This window comes from Euphorbia lathyris, chromosome 1 (assembly GCF_963576675.1).
Source record: "Euphorbia lathyris chromosome 1, ddEupLath1.1, whole genome shotgun sequence".
Classification (NCBI taxonomy): Eukaryota; Viridiplantae; Streptophyta; class Magnoliopsida; order Malpighiales; family Euphorbiaceae; genus Euphorbia; species Euphorbia lathyris.
The window spans coordinates 89,843,647-89,858,670 of NC_088910.1; the positions used below are offsets into that span (position 1 = coordinate 89,843,647).

General features: G+C 34.9%; 1 protein-coding gene across 1 annotated transcript; it reads right to left on the reverse strand.

Annotated features, from left to right (window-relative positions):
- Positions 1–1,585: 1,585 nt before the first annotated feature.
- Positions 1,586–6,128, reverse strand: LOC136205980 (probable serine protease EDA2). The gene is made up of 12 exons (XM_065996865.1): positions 5,851–6,128; positions 5,609–5,734; positions 5,232–5,387; positions 4,591–4,773; positions 4,347–4,463; positions 4,169–4,222; positions 4,017–4,088; positions 3,276–3,481; positions 3,067–3,161; positions 2,710–2,784; positions 2,262–2,345; positions 1,586–2,025 (listed from the first exon to the last, which is right to left on the reverse strand). Exons 1-12 carry the CDS (start codon positions 6,028–6,030, stop codon positions 1,910–1,912), a joined length of 1,464 nt encoding a protein of 487 aa, XP_065852937.1. The 5' UTR covers positions 6,031–6,128; the 3' UTR covers positions 1,586–1,909.
- Positions 6,129–15,024: the final 8,896 nt, after the last annotated feature.

A 15,024-nucleotide genomic window follows, 5' to 3' on the forward strand; every position in this document is an offset into this window, starting at 1 on the left:
GGTTAAACTCTATAACTACTCAATCATAATGGACCCACCAATCACAAAGGATCCACCAATTAATTAAACCAATCATAATTGATCCACCAATTAATTAAACCAATCATATTATTTTAAAAATAAAAATATATATATATAAAAATAAGCAAAAGCTCAATAAACATTGAATGGTTGATAATCATTACTTTTTATCATACTCTCTCCAATGGGAGAGTATGATACAATGGAGTATATTGAGTGGTTTATTATACTCCATTGGAGATGCTCTAACTTCTAAAACAAATAACAAGGCAAATAATTACTGCCAAGCAATTGTCCAACTAGCAAATAACAACCTAATTAATTCCCCTTTAATTCCTATTCGATATCGTGACAAGTTACAAAGAAGAAAAGAATTGATGTGGAGACAAAGGGCCCTTGGCTACGAGAAGGGTACAAGAATACAAAGTTCTTTTTCACTCTAGAGCGACTGCCAGAAAAATGGTTAAAAGGATTGTGAAACTAAAAAATTCAGCAAGGGATTCCCATGCACTTCATTGTTCTGATTAAACCATGCAAACCAACACGTACAATCAAAATTTCTCAGCTTTAGCCACAACAATTTGAGCACAATTACTTCATCATGGACTACGTTGTGACTACTAATTTGTTGTAGGCAAGAAATTTTGGCAATAAAAAACAAAAGAGTGGTTGATTCTGGCAGTTGAACTGTGATCCTGCCTATGACTGTCCCAGGTGCTGGAGGATTAGGCTACGTTGTTGTTTGTAATTCTGAGGGGCTGGTAATGGTTTTTTTGTTTCTGCTCTTTCTGCGATTGTCCTAGTGTGGAAGTGGCAGAAGCAATGGCTGTCTTTTGAGCTGGAAGTTTTGTCAGGTTGCAGGTTCCACTGGATGCATGTTGAATTCAAGGTATTCTTCTGTTGGATTCAAGATATTCTTCTGAAGCCAAGTATGGTCACTCCCAGCACAAAATGCAAAGACAGCCACTTCTCAGCAGGTTGCAGACTACACTCTCAAGCACCTCAACTGAAGAATTCCTCCAGTTGTCCCCGAAATAACAGCAAGTGATAAAACCCATTTCTTACCATATGGATTAACGACTTTGATTTTAGCTCTGAGCTGTTTAGTTTCTTCGGTTGTGAAGTTTTTATCTCGATAGTCAATCTAAAGTGGAGACAACCATGAACTTGAATGCAGTGAACCAAGCTCCCACCCCATGGGATGTATCATTTTCATACAATAGGGCACTTCAGAACACTTGCCTGAAGAAGTGGGGAGGCAGACCTGAGAATGCAAAGGAGGCTCAGAACGCTTTGCTTCTCCGAGCAAAGGCCAACTCTCTTGCTCAGCTTGGTAAGTTTTCACAGAACGCTTTGCTTCTCCGAGCAAAGGCCAACTCTCTTGCTCAGCTTGGTAAGTTTACGAGTCCAAAGAATCCAAGCAAGGAATGTTTGTGAAGGGCTATGTTTACTAAGAGACTATTGGAAAAGAACACAAACTATAAACAAACAAATAAATAAAGAGACAACATCAAGGAAACAGAGTCTGACTGAAGCCCTAATGGGATCCTGCAATGTTGATACAAGCTTCTGAAAGTTATTTCTCATTGCATCCTCAATTTGCATTTCTAAAATATCCATCTCTAAATTTCTTTAAACATTTTTCTGCTTTTTATTTTTATATTCACAAAGCAGAGTTTATAAGTTATGTAAGTTGTACAGGAGAATGATAAAAAAAAAAAATTACAAATGATGTATCGTGTACATGAAATGAAAGGATGTGCGAAATGACAACTCATACAGGCATTGTTCTCTGTAGATCAGCTGCTCAGACATCATATGTGAGGTTAATATATATGCAGTCAAGGTTGGTGAATTCACACGCTAATTTGTCGAGTTCTAGATAGAATTACATGTCACTCCTGCCGCTAGAATGACACTCCGACAACCACAAGTCTATGAGTTCCGAGATCTGATGCCTTACTTTGTGAACTGCATCCGGGGAACTGCAGTTCTGGGCATTACCTGAAATCAATCATAACTATTTACAAACACTGAAGCAAGACATCAAAGTTAAAAGTTAAAAAGAAGGCCACGCAAAAGAAGAATGCGATAAATGATGTCAAATAATTGACAACTGAATAATGACCCAGATCTTTTAAATTGCTCCAAGCAAGAAAACACATAAGTGAAGTCTATAAAGTTATAGGTGGAGATAGCAAAGTTTATCCTGAAAAAGAGAGATATATATGTTTTCGTACCTTCAATGTTTAAAGGAGCTTGGGGACATCCCCGCATATCAGTCCCATGACCACAATTATGGCACGTGATTACATAAGAAGGCACTGCAAAGTTACAAATTAACTTCTTAATCAATATATTTATACATACAAGATGCATTGGATTAAGATACATTAGTGATTAACAATAAATATTTTTTCTACGAGGGTAATTCAAGTTGTACTAGCTGAAGACTAGAAAAAGCAATAATGATAATGAAAGCTAACATATTATAGTGGTTCTATTGGAAAATTGATCATATCTGAGTAAACTAGTTCCACGTTTAAATTTGTGCAAGGGTAGATACTGACAAACTAAATTTTGACTAGGCTAAATGCATTTCTGACATTTAGATGTCCTCCGCATTTTTTGCTATCAAGTAGAGAAAAACAAGGAGAAATATTCCCACATGGATTATCAAAAACTTACTATCAGGAGATGAAACCTGTTTTGATGCATGGCGCCAGGGATCTTGTGATCCATTTGCAAAAACAATCTTGGACCCTGCAAAAGTGCAAAAGATATAAATAAAGGGATGTTTAGTGATTGTTTCATAAAGCTATATAACTCTCTTATGTATTGTGAAGAGGAAGGTATTTGGTTTCAAATCTCAACCAATTTTAAAGCAGAAAGTAGACGCCCAAGTGGAAAAAAAAAAAAAAAATTACATGACAAGGAAAGGAACCCAAAATGACATGCATTTGTAAGACTATACATGGAAAATGATACATGCTCTAGAAAGTGAAAAACAAGGGCAATAAACAAAACTAAATGGTCAATGTAGACCTTCTATCCTTGTGCCCCCATAGTATATATTTGTTGCATCAACCTCAGGATAGATGCCCGCCCCAAAGACGTTCTTGCATAGGTCCAAATGGTATCTGCAAGTTACAAATTCATAGATACACAAGGAGCACAACAGATCATATTCTCTAGAATAACAGAGTCTAGACTTATATGGCATACTCATAGAACGTAATGGATTAAAAACATACTTTGTGTCAACTTTTGAGGAGCGGATACTATCATTTGAGGGTGCCACTTGAAAGTAGGCAACTTCGGTGCAAACTTGAAACCACCATAACCTATCAGAACTACTTTCAGTAATGGCAGTGCTTTTCAAATGTTTTTGGTTATATGTTTGAACATCAACGCCAAAACTTCCAACATAGTAATCCTTAACATATTTAGCATAAGCTTCCTGTAATAACAAAGTTTTCTTTAGCATTACAACCATATCAAACAGCAAAGGAAAGCAAAGAGTATCGATCCACAAATTAATCTATCAATATCATGTTAGGGGGTAATAATAATATAATCATATAGACAAACAAAATTTATAAGCAGCATACTGAAGAAACTACAAATTCATAAATCTCGACCTATCTCAATCTCACCTCCCAACCTTAACAGTCAGGCAGCAACCAAGCGAAGATTGCTGACCAAATCAATCCAATTCTAGCATTGCAACCCACATTTTTGATATCAAGGTGGCAATGACTTAGAAAAATGAACACAGAAAAACAACTAAAGTAATTGATAGACCACAAGTCCAGCAATTATTGTCTAATTCCATTCATGCACAAGCAATTACCGAAAAGATGTAATCCAACATTTCTTTCTTTGATAGGAGATGCCATACAGATAAGCTATATGCTCATTGCATAAAAACAACAATTAGGTAAAACTTTATAAATACCAAAATAACAATGGCAAGAAATGATAGTAATGCTTACCACTAAATCCTCTCCAGTTTTCTTTGCTTCAACAAGAGGAACACATAACTTATCTGGATTACCATACTGAAACTGCAAAGCTAGGAGAATAACATAATTAATATGACTGTTTATAAGTAAGCATCAAAACTTAAAAAGGAAACGAACAATACCGCAGTAACTGCAGCATCTGCAAGGAAATACAGGAAATCACCATCAATCTCAAGCTGCAAAATGGCAGAATGTAAACATGTCAAATGACAAGCAAAACTTAAACCTCATCAAGTGTTTGTTCATTATAATTCGGGGTGTAAAACAATGAATACAAATCACTAAAAAATGAAAAAACACCTCAGCTGCTTCAAATAATGCTTTTGCTGCAATTTTATTTGATGCCAGTCTTTCTTCAACAAGATGAGTTGCTTCCTGTAGAACAGCTTTGCATTCGGGACCAGCTGACTCACCAATCTGGTCAAATTTGGACATGAGCAGCAAAGGCTTATATAAAAATGAGGCAGCCGTAATGTTTTTATGGAAGCATCATGCGAAGAAAAAAAAACAGCTCTTCAGATTGCAGAATCAACATTATGTTCACCTGTTGATCAAATTCAGTGAAGTCGTAAACTGCAAGAACAACTGCAGAACTTGCCAGACTTCCACATGTTAGATGTGGAAACTTAAGACGAAACCATGCACTTAATGCTCCAGAATATGAAACCCCGAAAACAAACCATGGATTCTCAACACCTGTTCTGTTGAGCTTCAGGTTCAGAGATTCCTACACGAGAAAGTATTGTTGAAGTACAATGAAAATTTGAATAGTACCTAAAATTGAAAATGAGTGCCATGGGGATTCATATTATAGTATGATCTTCATGAGAACAAGACATTAATAGAGTCAATTTTGACCCTGGTTGGGAATCCACTTTGACAACGGCTGGACAAATTAAGGATGGAAATGGTGAAGTGATACCTCGTTACAAATACAAAGAATTAAAATCTTCAGGAAGTGAAACTGTATTTTAACTACACTTTGTACTTTCATTTAGACATTTGGAATTGCAAACATCCATACACAGGCATAACAACATAGAATTGCGCACATAAATATCTAGACTTGACATGTTTTGAATCTGCAGATATGCACATTATTTGTTGAGACAGAAAATAGATATGAAAGATAACTCATGGAACTTGAGGTCCAAAGCAACATGCAGGCATTGTGATTATGCTTGCCTGATATTGTTCACGGAAAACAGCCAAGTCAAAGAGCGCTTGTTTAGATGAAAGATATCTCAAATTCTTGGTCTCTGTCGTTTTGAACGGTGTGCTTTTACCATAGTATCGATGCTCAAGTGAAACGACAGCTGCTCCAAACTTTTTAGCCAAAACCTGTGCAATACAACAATAATACCCACTTCATTAGAACCAAAAGAATTCATTTTTCCAAATTAAAATAAATGCTAGGAGTGCATATTATGTGAGTTTGTAACAAAAGTGGAAAAGCCCAAAAGTTCCGTTCGTTTAATACTACTAGTAAAGTAGGATACCATTAAAAACCACCATAAATGTCAAGGTCAATACCGAAAATCAATGAAAAGATAAAAACTTACAGATATATAATCATTGGCAATACCGTTGCAAGAAGATTCACCACAAATTTTCAAAAAAATGGGTCCATCTGGCATTGTAAAGTAGTCAAGGAACTCATAGTATCGCTGCTTAAACGTTCGATGGTCCTGGAAATACGAAGCCAAAAGAATAAAATTTCGAACCCAATTTTTATAAATTCAAGAGAGATAATTTCAAATTGAAATTGAAATTGCGAAATGAAGAAGTAAAAAAGAGAGGTTACAAAAGCAGAAAAGTGATCGAGAGTCTGAGTGAACCAGAGTTCGTCAGTGGTCAAGGAACTGTTGGTTCCAGAGAGGCGATGAAGCATCAAACGAGGCGGGGGAAAGGCATGGGATATGGTGGCGAGAAGGAAGACGCATGAGAAAGATGCGATTAACGAGGGAAGCTTCATCGTCCACATTGCGTTGCGTGCTGTTTGGTTGTACGTCGGAATAAAGGAAACAAAAGAAAATCGAAGTCGGTGGACTGGTTTTGATTTGATGCTTTGCTGGTGGATGAGTATTGTAGCTTATTTAATATTTTATTGTATATATACACCACTTCTTCTAATCCTGTATTTTCGTTTTACTACATATACAAACCAATCCAAAAATTGATAATGTTCATCTATTTAATCACATTTACCATTTAACCTATTTCAATTTGTGCAAATCTCATCCAATTTGAATAGCCATCTAAAAACATTCTCAATGGTGGTTGTTTGAAGAAGTGTTTGCTAAGGTGGTAATTAATTAGGAGAGTGTTAAGTATTGGAGCGGAGATATTTTAAGAGTACCATTGTCAAATTTTTTTAGAGATAAGATGAACTTTTATTAAAATCCTCAAAAATTACATCTTCCATTCAAATCGATAGAATTGAAAAAAAGAAATTGTTAGTATTAGAATTTGTCTGTTTGGCAACTAAGTGGGTTGCATCGTTCGTTAGACCAGAAACAAAAAAGACTTTAAAGTCTAAATTAAAACTCAAAATACTTCTATAGTTTTGTATTAAGATACCAAATTCTGACAGATTAGTGGAATCAGAATTAATACTATCAGCAAAATTATCACAAAATGATAAATGGTTTTTTTTATTATTTATGAAATAATGATATTTGAAATTATAGTGAAAACTTTTAAAATTAATTAAAGCATTTTTAAAGGTTGGAAGTTTTTAAACTTCATCTTTCAATTCAAAATACTTTTCAGAAATCTATAGCAAGCCATTAGATAATTATACCGTATTTTAGTTGGCTTCATAAGTCGTATCACATTTTTTTATTTTAATTTAATTAATATTTTTATATTAATATTATGAATAATATTGAATAAATAAATAATATTTATTAATTGAATAAATATTAATAATTTCATTAATTTATTTAATTGAATTAAAAATTTTGAAAAAATCACTCTTATAAATATTTATTGAATAAATTATGAAATAATGAAAATAAAAAAAGATATTAAAAACAATATATATATATATATATAAACATAATTTTGAAAAAAAAACAAAGATAATGCATTAAGTTAAAACGATAACATGCATAAATGAAAGATTAAGATTTGTCGACAATCAATCAGTAAGGTTAATGATTCTAGAACATTCCTAAAAGTATTCTATTAGATCCAATTTGAGTTGGTCGTGCATTCCTCTATCACGGATCTCTAGATCCATTACGAGATAATGCGTAAAATCCATAATATATCCACTTTGAACGTTTTCAGAAAGTATTGATAGAGAATTTTTTGAGGAAATTCTCTTAAGTATATGTGGCGCTCATCTTCGGCAATCATGTTATGTAATATGATACAATCATTCATAATGTCGTGGAGCTTTCTTTTATCTCAACTCGGTTTTGGTTCACGCACTATTTCAAAATGAGTTTGAAGTACCGTGAAAGCTTGTTTTACATATTTTCTTGCACTCCCATGTATATAATTTTTTGTAACTGAATCGTTTAGGTTCATGAACATATGGAGAACTTTTCACAAAAACAACTCATTTAGGAATAGATATTATCTGTTAGGTAGTATCTCACTTTGTAAGTCTTATTGTTAACATTGAATTGAACTATTGGAACTATTATTTTTTGTAATTTGTCATTGAACAAATTCGATTTATGCAAAACATTCAAGTTGTTGTTCGCCCTTTACCACACCAAACTATGTGTGCCATATCCACATGTCAACTGAAGTTGATGCTTAGAGCATGATTGTTGGACAACCATGATCTCCTCATGTGTATTACTCTTTCCATACAACTGGAAAGTTCTTCCACACCTAGTGCATGCAATCAAGACTGCCAATCATATTAGGAAATCCATTGTGTTCCTTGTGCATTTGAATCAACCGTTGAACATCAGCTGGACAAATTTTCCACTTCTAGTGCATGCAATCAAGACTGTCAAGCATACTAGGAAACTCATGGTGTTCCTCGTGTATGTCAATCAAGCATTGGACATCGACATCATTAGGCCACAAATCCATACAAATTGATAACTCTACGACAAAATTTTCAACGTATTGTAAGTCGTACACTCACTAATTTAATGTATTCATCGGGAGCATTAACGAAATATCCATAGGCAAATATGTGCATAGTCATTGTGTATTTTTGTAGTGGACTTAGTCTGTTCCTTTTGCATCACCAACCCTTTGTTGAAAATATGTTATGTGATTCCCTAGGTCATTCATTATACATTCAAACATTTGTCTCATGTGGTATCTTCTGGTAATATTTGTTTCTTGAAGTATTCGTATAAATGACATTTAACCTAGTTTGAATGAAAAGTTAACTGATTTGATAACTTTTGTCATATGACACAATTTTTAATATGACATATACACCACACAATTATTTTAATTTTTCTTTTTTTCCATATTAACTTAATATGTGGTTAAATAAGAAAAAACTTATTTTCTTATTTTTCCAAATTAAAACAATTGTCACGAGTACATGTCAAAATTTATGGCATGTGGTAAAAATTAATAAATCAATTAGTTTTTCATCTAAAACGAGTTAAATGTCACTCATTAAAATAACTCATGAGGCAAATATTACTAAATGACACAATAAATGGAAAATGATAAGATTTTGAATATCACGTTGACTAAATATATAACTTTAATCCTCCTTAAAAAAATATAACTTTAATCATAACTCTTATTTGCATTTTATAAACTATCAAACAATGTTACTTTTTAACTTTAATTTGCATCATTTCTCCTATTATTCTATTATCTCTTATAGCTTTTACTTCCGTTAATCTCCCATAAAAAAAAATAGAAGTTGTTAGAAAATTTTAAATTTTCACTTAACTTTTGAAATTGTTCATCTTCTAATAACATTCCCTTCCCAAACAATGTTTGCTAATAACCTTTGTTTAACATTTAAAAATCTCCATTCAAGTAGACATTAAATAGTTACCTTAATTACTCGAATCAACCTTAAGCTTTTGTTTGGGAGTTTAGAGGTTAATGAGAGTGAGAGTTAAAAAGGTAATAGAATGGAAAGGGAAGTGATGGAAATGAAAGTTAAAAACTAACTTTGTTTGAGAGTTTGTAGAATGTAAACGAGAGTTAGAAGTTTAATTTCGTTTGGGAGTTCAAATATACAGGGAAAAGAATGTTAAATTTACTCAACAGCGATAAAAAAAAAATTAATGAACTGTACGTTAATTACGTTAATCCCAATTTGAAGGTTAAAGTTTGAAAGTTGAGTAAATATTTAAGGGATAAGGTACCAAAATAGGCCTAAGGTTTTTGGGGAAGTAACAATTTAGGCTCAACGTTCAAAATAGTACCAATATAGGCTTAATGTTTACAACATAATATCAATTTAGGCTTAACGTTTACAATACAGCATCAATTTAGGCTCTACGTACAAAATAGCACCAATATAGGTTTAACGTTTACAAAATAATACGAATTTAAGCTTAACGTTTACAAAATATATACAAATTTCTAAACGTCACAACTAAGTTAACCATATTATATCTTTTTCCTATCAATTTTATATATTATCTTTTTATTTAATTCTATTTTTTATTTATTATAATACAATTAATTAGTATTCTTACCCATCAAAACCTTATATTTGTTTTTCATCAACTATTCCATGACTCCTAAATTTCATGGCTCATGTAATATATACAAACTAAAAGTAATTGAATATTTCGAACACTATATATTCAATTACTTTTTTTTTTGAACAGAAGGAAGGGCCTAGGCCCCGAAAACAAAACACAGAGGGAAATCAAACCAGATTCCGCGCTCTCCTAATAATGACAGCACCAGAGTGGTCCGTATTAATGATGTCCATTAGGCCTGCAGGGGGATTATCACACCCGTGATACCCCAAACTCATAACTCCTGCGAAATTTGCCAAGTAATCTGCTGCTCTATTCCCTTCGCGAAGGGTGTGAGTAACTTTGACATCCCAATTTGAACTTATCTGTTTCCGACATTCCTCAATAAGCCAAACATAACGATGAGAGCGATGGCCTTTCTTCTTCAATAGTTCCATAATTGTCTGGGCATCCATCTCAATCAAGACTTTTTTCCAACCCTTTCTCCAAGCTAACTCGAGACCATAGTAAGCGCCCCAAATCTCAGCCAGATCTGCTGTGCAAATACCTAAATTGCAGCAAAAACCCCCTAACCATTCGCCATTGCTGTCACGAGCTAAACCCCCACAAGCAGCCCACCCCGTACTGATGCTGTGCGCTCCATCACAATTGATTTTTATCCATCCCTCCCCTGGAGGAGACCACCTTACCAGACGATCTGCAGCAAACGGCGGAGCCAAACTCATGTTGTAGCTGTTTAAAATCGCAGCGGCTTGTTCCGTGGCATGGCGGATCACTTCATCGATTTTCTCTATCAGACCACGTCCCACGCCTTCGAAAATAACTTCATTTCTCCACTTCCATATTAACCAGCAGTAATTCCCAAAAACAACCGCCCAAGAAATCCCATTCCATTCCTCCTTAGCCTTCAAATTACCGAACAACCAAGTTTTCACGTCACCTGAAAAAAACACAGCCTGTTTATTCACAGGGATGAAAAAAGTCCAAATTCTGCGTGCCTCAACGCAATCACGAAGAACATGGATCAGGTCTTCACTTAGCCCGCAGCCTCCGCACCTGTCCTCGTTACCTATGTGACGCCTCACCCGTTCCGCGTTAGTAAGCACCGCTTCATGCCCAACGGTCCAGAGGAAGAGCCTAATCCTTTTCATCACTTTAATACCCCAGATGATTTTCCAATCAGCAGCCCTCCCATCTAAGACAGCGTCATTTGCTTGCGTTTGTAATAAATAGGCCGTCTTTGTTGAGAAGCAACCCGTTCTGCTCGGTTCCCAATTCCAGCCATCCCTATTTTCATCATTCCGGAATAGAACAGTAGCTGCTAGCTTATACAAGACATTTCGAGGGAGCAGGAGATGAAGATTATCCCAGTCCCAACCACGGCCGTCAATCCATAAGTCCGCCACTCTCTTCCCCTTCTCTTCCTCCGTCAAGGGTGTAAGTGCTTCCTCACTCAACTGACCAGCCTGTAGCCACCTATCCATCCAGAAATTCGTATCTTCTCCATTCTTAACTAATCTGCTGATGCCCTGTTTCAGTAAATCCACCCCCAGAATGATGCTTTTCCACACAGGGCTTTGCGGGTTCTTTTTCCTGAACACATCCAAGCCAGTCCTGTTCCCCCCATATAAACTCTTTAGCACCTTAGCCCAAATGCAATCCTGCTCTGTGAGGAGTCTCCAGCCTAGCTTGGCAATATTAGCGAGGTTTGCTTTCCTGGTCTGACGAATGCCAAGGCCTCCAAGCTCCTTCGGTTTACACATAGTTTCCCACTTTACAAGGTGCATTTTCCTTCTACTGTTCTCACTGCCCCAGATGAAGCTCCTGTTCATGCTGTCCAGACGCTTACTAACACTTACCAGAAGTGTCGACGTCTGCATAGTGTAGATAGGCAATGCCAAGAGGACCGACTTAACCAGCGTTACTAGCCCTGCAAGGGATAGGCTCTTCTCCTTCCAACCCGCTAGGCGGTTCCTAACCCTGTCAATCACATAGTCAAAAGAGTGCTTGTTTATTTTCTCATGAGCAAGGTAAGTTCCCAAATACTTCCCAAGGTTCCTGGTGCTCTTTATCCCCAAAATCCCTATTATCTGGTTCTGGAGCTGAGTCTGGACGCAAGAAGAAAAGAAGCAGCAGGATTTTTCAAGGCTAACCTTCTACCCAGACCCATCACAGAAGGCCCCCAAAATCTTTTGAATCGTTTCCGCTTGTTTTTCAGAAGCCTCAGTCATTAGAACAATGTCGTCAGCAAAGAAGCAATGGGATATTTTGGGCCCATTCTTAGAGAGAGTAACTGGAATCCATTCCCCTGCTTCCACCGCATCCTGTATGAGATGGTTCAGGCGCTTGAGACAAAGGACAAACAGATAAGGTGACAGCGGGTCCCCCTGCCTGAGACCCCGGGTCGGTTTGAAACCAGTCCCTTTCTCCCCATTCCATAGGATATGCATAACCGGTGTAGTGACACAATTCATGATGACCGAGATGAGACCCGGGGGAAGGCCGAGCAAGGTCAAAGTATCCTGAAGAAAATTCCAATTGATCCGATCATACGCCTTTTTCCAGGTCAAGCTTTAGGAGCATTCGCTTCTTTTTATTCTTAATGCGTTGGAAAGAGAAGATAGTTTCCTGCATTAGAATCACATTGTCCGATATCTGTCTACCTGGCACAAAGCTACTCTGCATAGGACCAACTACATCAGGGAGAATAGTTTTGAGCCTATTTGTAATATATTTAGTGATGAGCTTGTAACTGACATTGCATAGGCTAATCGGCCTAAACTGCGTGAGGCTCTCAGGATCCTTTACTTTTGGGATGAGGGAAATGAGGGTGTCGTTCATTCCCTCCTCCAACTCCCCCAAGTTGAGACCCCGAAGAACACAGTCCCTAGTCCTGGCTCCCACAGTATCCCAAAACCGCTGATAGAATCCCGCTTGAAACCCATCCGGACCTGGCGCTTTCCAAGGAGACATGCTACGGAGGGCTTCCTTCACATCATCCATAGTAAACGGTTGCTCCATATCCGAGTAATCCGAACAGCTGATCGCAGGGAACCCATGTCATAAATTTCAAATAAAACCCTTGTGGTTTCACTAATTTTTAGATAAAGGACTGTGATTTACTTTTTGTCAAAACGAGGATTGAGGTTTCCAACTTCAGCAAAATAAGGACTTTTTCGATTGATACTATTAAAATCATCCTCGGCAACTTCAAAAATGACATATTTTAAGAACTACTAATATTCTAAGCAACTTTAATTCTTCAACTTTTTTATTTTGAGATTATTTAAATGATGTTTGGTAAAGAGAGAGAAAGTTAATGTTTAGAGAGAGAAAATTCTAAAAAAGATGATTTTCGAAAATCAAAAATGTAGTTCCATAGCAAATATGACATTGAACAACTTTAATTTTTGAAAATTTTCATTTTCAGGTCGTTAAATATGGTTTTAATAGCATTAATTCAAAAAGTCATTGTTTTATTAAAAGTGTGAAACCTCAATCCTCGTTTTGACAAAAAGTAAACCACAGTCCTTTATCTGAAAATTAGTAAAACCACAAGGGTTTTATTTGAAATTAATAGGAAAAGAATATAATATGGTTAATTTAATTGTGACGTTTAGCTTAAATTGGATATATTTTGTAAACGTTAAGCTTAAATTGGTATTATTTTATAAACGTTAAGCCTATATTTGTGCTATTTTGTACGTGAGGCCTAAATTGATGCTATATTGTAAACGTTAAGCCTATATTGGTGTTATTTTGAACGTTGAGCCTATATTGGTGCTGTAAATTGATATTATGTTATAAACGTTAAGCCTATATTGGTGTTATTTTGAACGTTGAACCTAAATTGGTACTTCCGTAAAGACGTCAGGCCTATTTTGGTACCTTATCCCAATATTTAACTTCAATTAACTTTCTTTTACTTTTTAAAAAAACAACTCCAATATAAAGTTAATGTGATATTTAACATTCCATTATTCTCATTTACTTCCATTAACTTCCTTCCAAACAAAGGCTAAAACTCAACTTTTTCTTTTTTAATAAAAAACTTTAATTATTCAAGCTATTTTTTTGGGTAAATTCCAAAAAAATCCCATGTGGTTTCATGTTGTTAAAAAAAAACCCATGTGGTTTGTTTTTACAAAAAAAAAGGACTGTGTTATACGCCGTTATCCGAAAAACGGAAAATGGGTTAACACCGTTAGTTTTGATGATGTGGCAAGGGGTAAAACGGGAAAAACCTATTTTTTAATTTTTTTTATTTTTCTCTCTCTCTTCTTCTTCTTCTTCTTTTCTTCTTTTTTTTTTAGTTTCGATTCCAGATTTTCGAAATCGGAAATCGGAAAATTTCTAGAAATTTTCAGATTCCTGGAAATTTCCAGGAATCTGGAAATTCTAAATTTCTAGAAATTTCCAGATTTCGGAACTTAAAAAAATAGAAGAAAGAGATGAATGAGAAGAGAAGAGAGAGAGGAAGAAGAAGAAAATAAGAAGGAGGAGGAGAAGAAGAATAAGAAGAAAATAAAAGAAAATAAAAAAATCCGGAATTTCCAATTTTACCCTTCTATTTTAACACCGTTAAGTCATTTTTCATTTTTCGGGTAACAGCGTATAAATCAGTTCTTTTTTTTTTTTGTAAAAACAAACCATATGAGTTTTTTTTTAACACATGAAACCACATGAGATTTTTTTGGAATTTACCATTTTTTTTGTGAGAACTTATTCCAGCCAAACTTAATTGTTTACTTCAAAAAAAAAAATTGTTACTACCTTTGTTTCATATTAGATGTCTTTTTAGAGATTCTTTTTTGTTTCATATTACATGTCATTTTATATGACCAGTACACGTTAAGTCGTCATTTTTCCAGCTATAAAACGCGGGTTTATGAAAATTAATTAGCATAATAGACTTATTATAGAATAAATAAATATTGGAATCAATAAATAAGGGACAACAATATCTTTTTCTAATATTCTTAATTTCTGTATAGCTCTCTAAAAAGTCATGTAATATGAAACGGATGGAGTATTATTTAAACATTTTTAAGGTTAGTTTTAAAAGAAATCCTTATGATTATATTGTTTATCGATGGAGGACATTATTTATCAATGGAGGACCGTAATACTTTTTTTTTGTCAAAAAATGCTTGTCAACATTTACAAATCGAGGACTTATGGATTAGCATTGTAAAATTTAACCGTTAATCACCTCAAAATATTTTTTTTAAGAATTTAATAATATTTAATTCTTTAATTTTTTAATTTTAAAGTCATTTGAGTGTTATTTGGTGGAAAAGAAAAATTTAGGATTTAGAGAG

What these genes read in the sequence shown, in the direction of transcription:
- LOC136205980 (XM_065996865.1), bottom strand. Translation starts at nt 6,030, where the DNA reads ATGTGGACGATGAAGCTTCCCTCGTTAATCGCATCTTTCTCATGCGTC. An exon ending in TTTTCCGTGAACAATATCAG is followed by an intron (nt 4,774 to 5,231) that starts GCAAGCATAATC and finishes TTTCTCGTGTAG; the next exon opens with GAATCTCTGAACCTGAAGCT. An exon ending in AAACTGGAGAGGATTTAGTG is followed by an intron (nt 3,482 to 4,016) that starts GTAAGCATTACT and finishes TTGTTATTACAG; the next exon opens with GAAGCTTATGCTAAATATGT.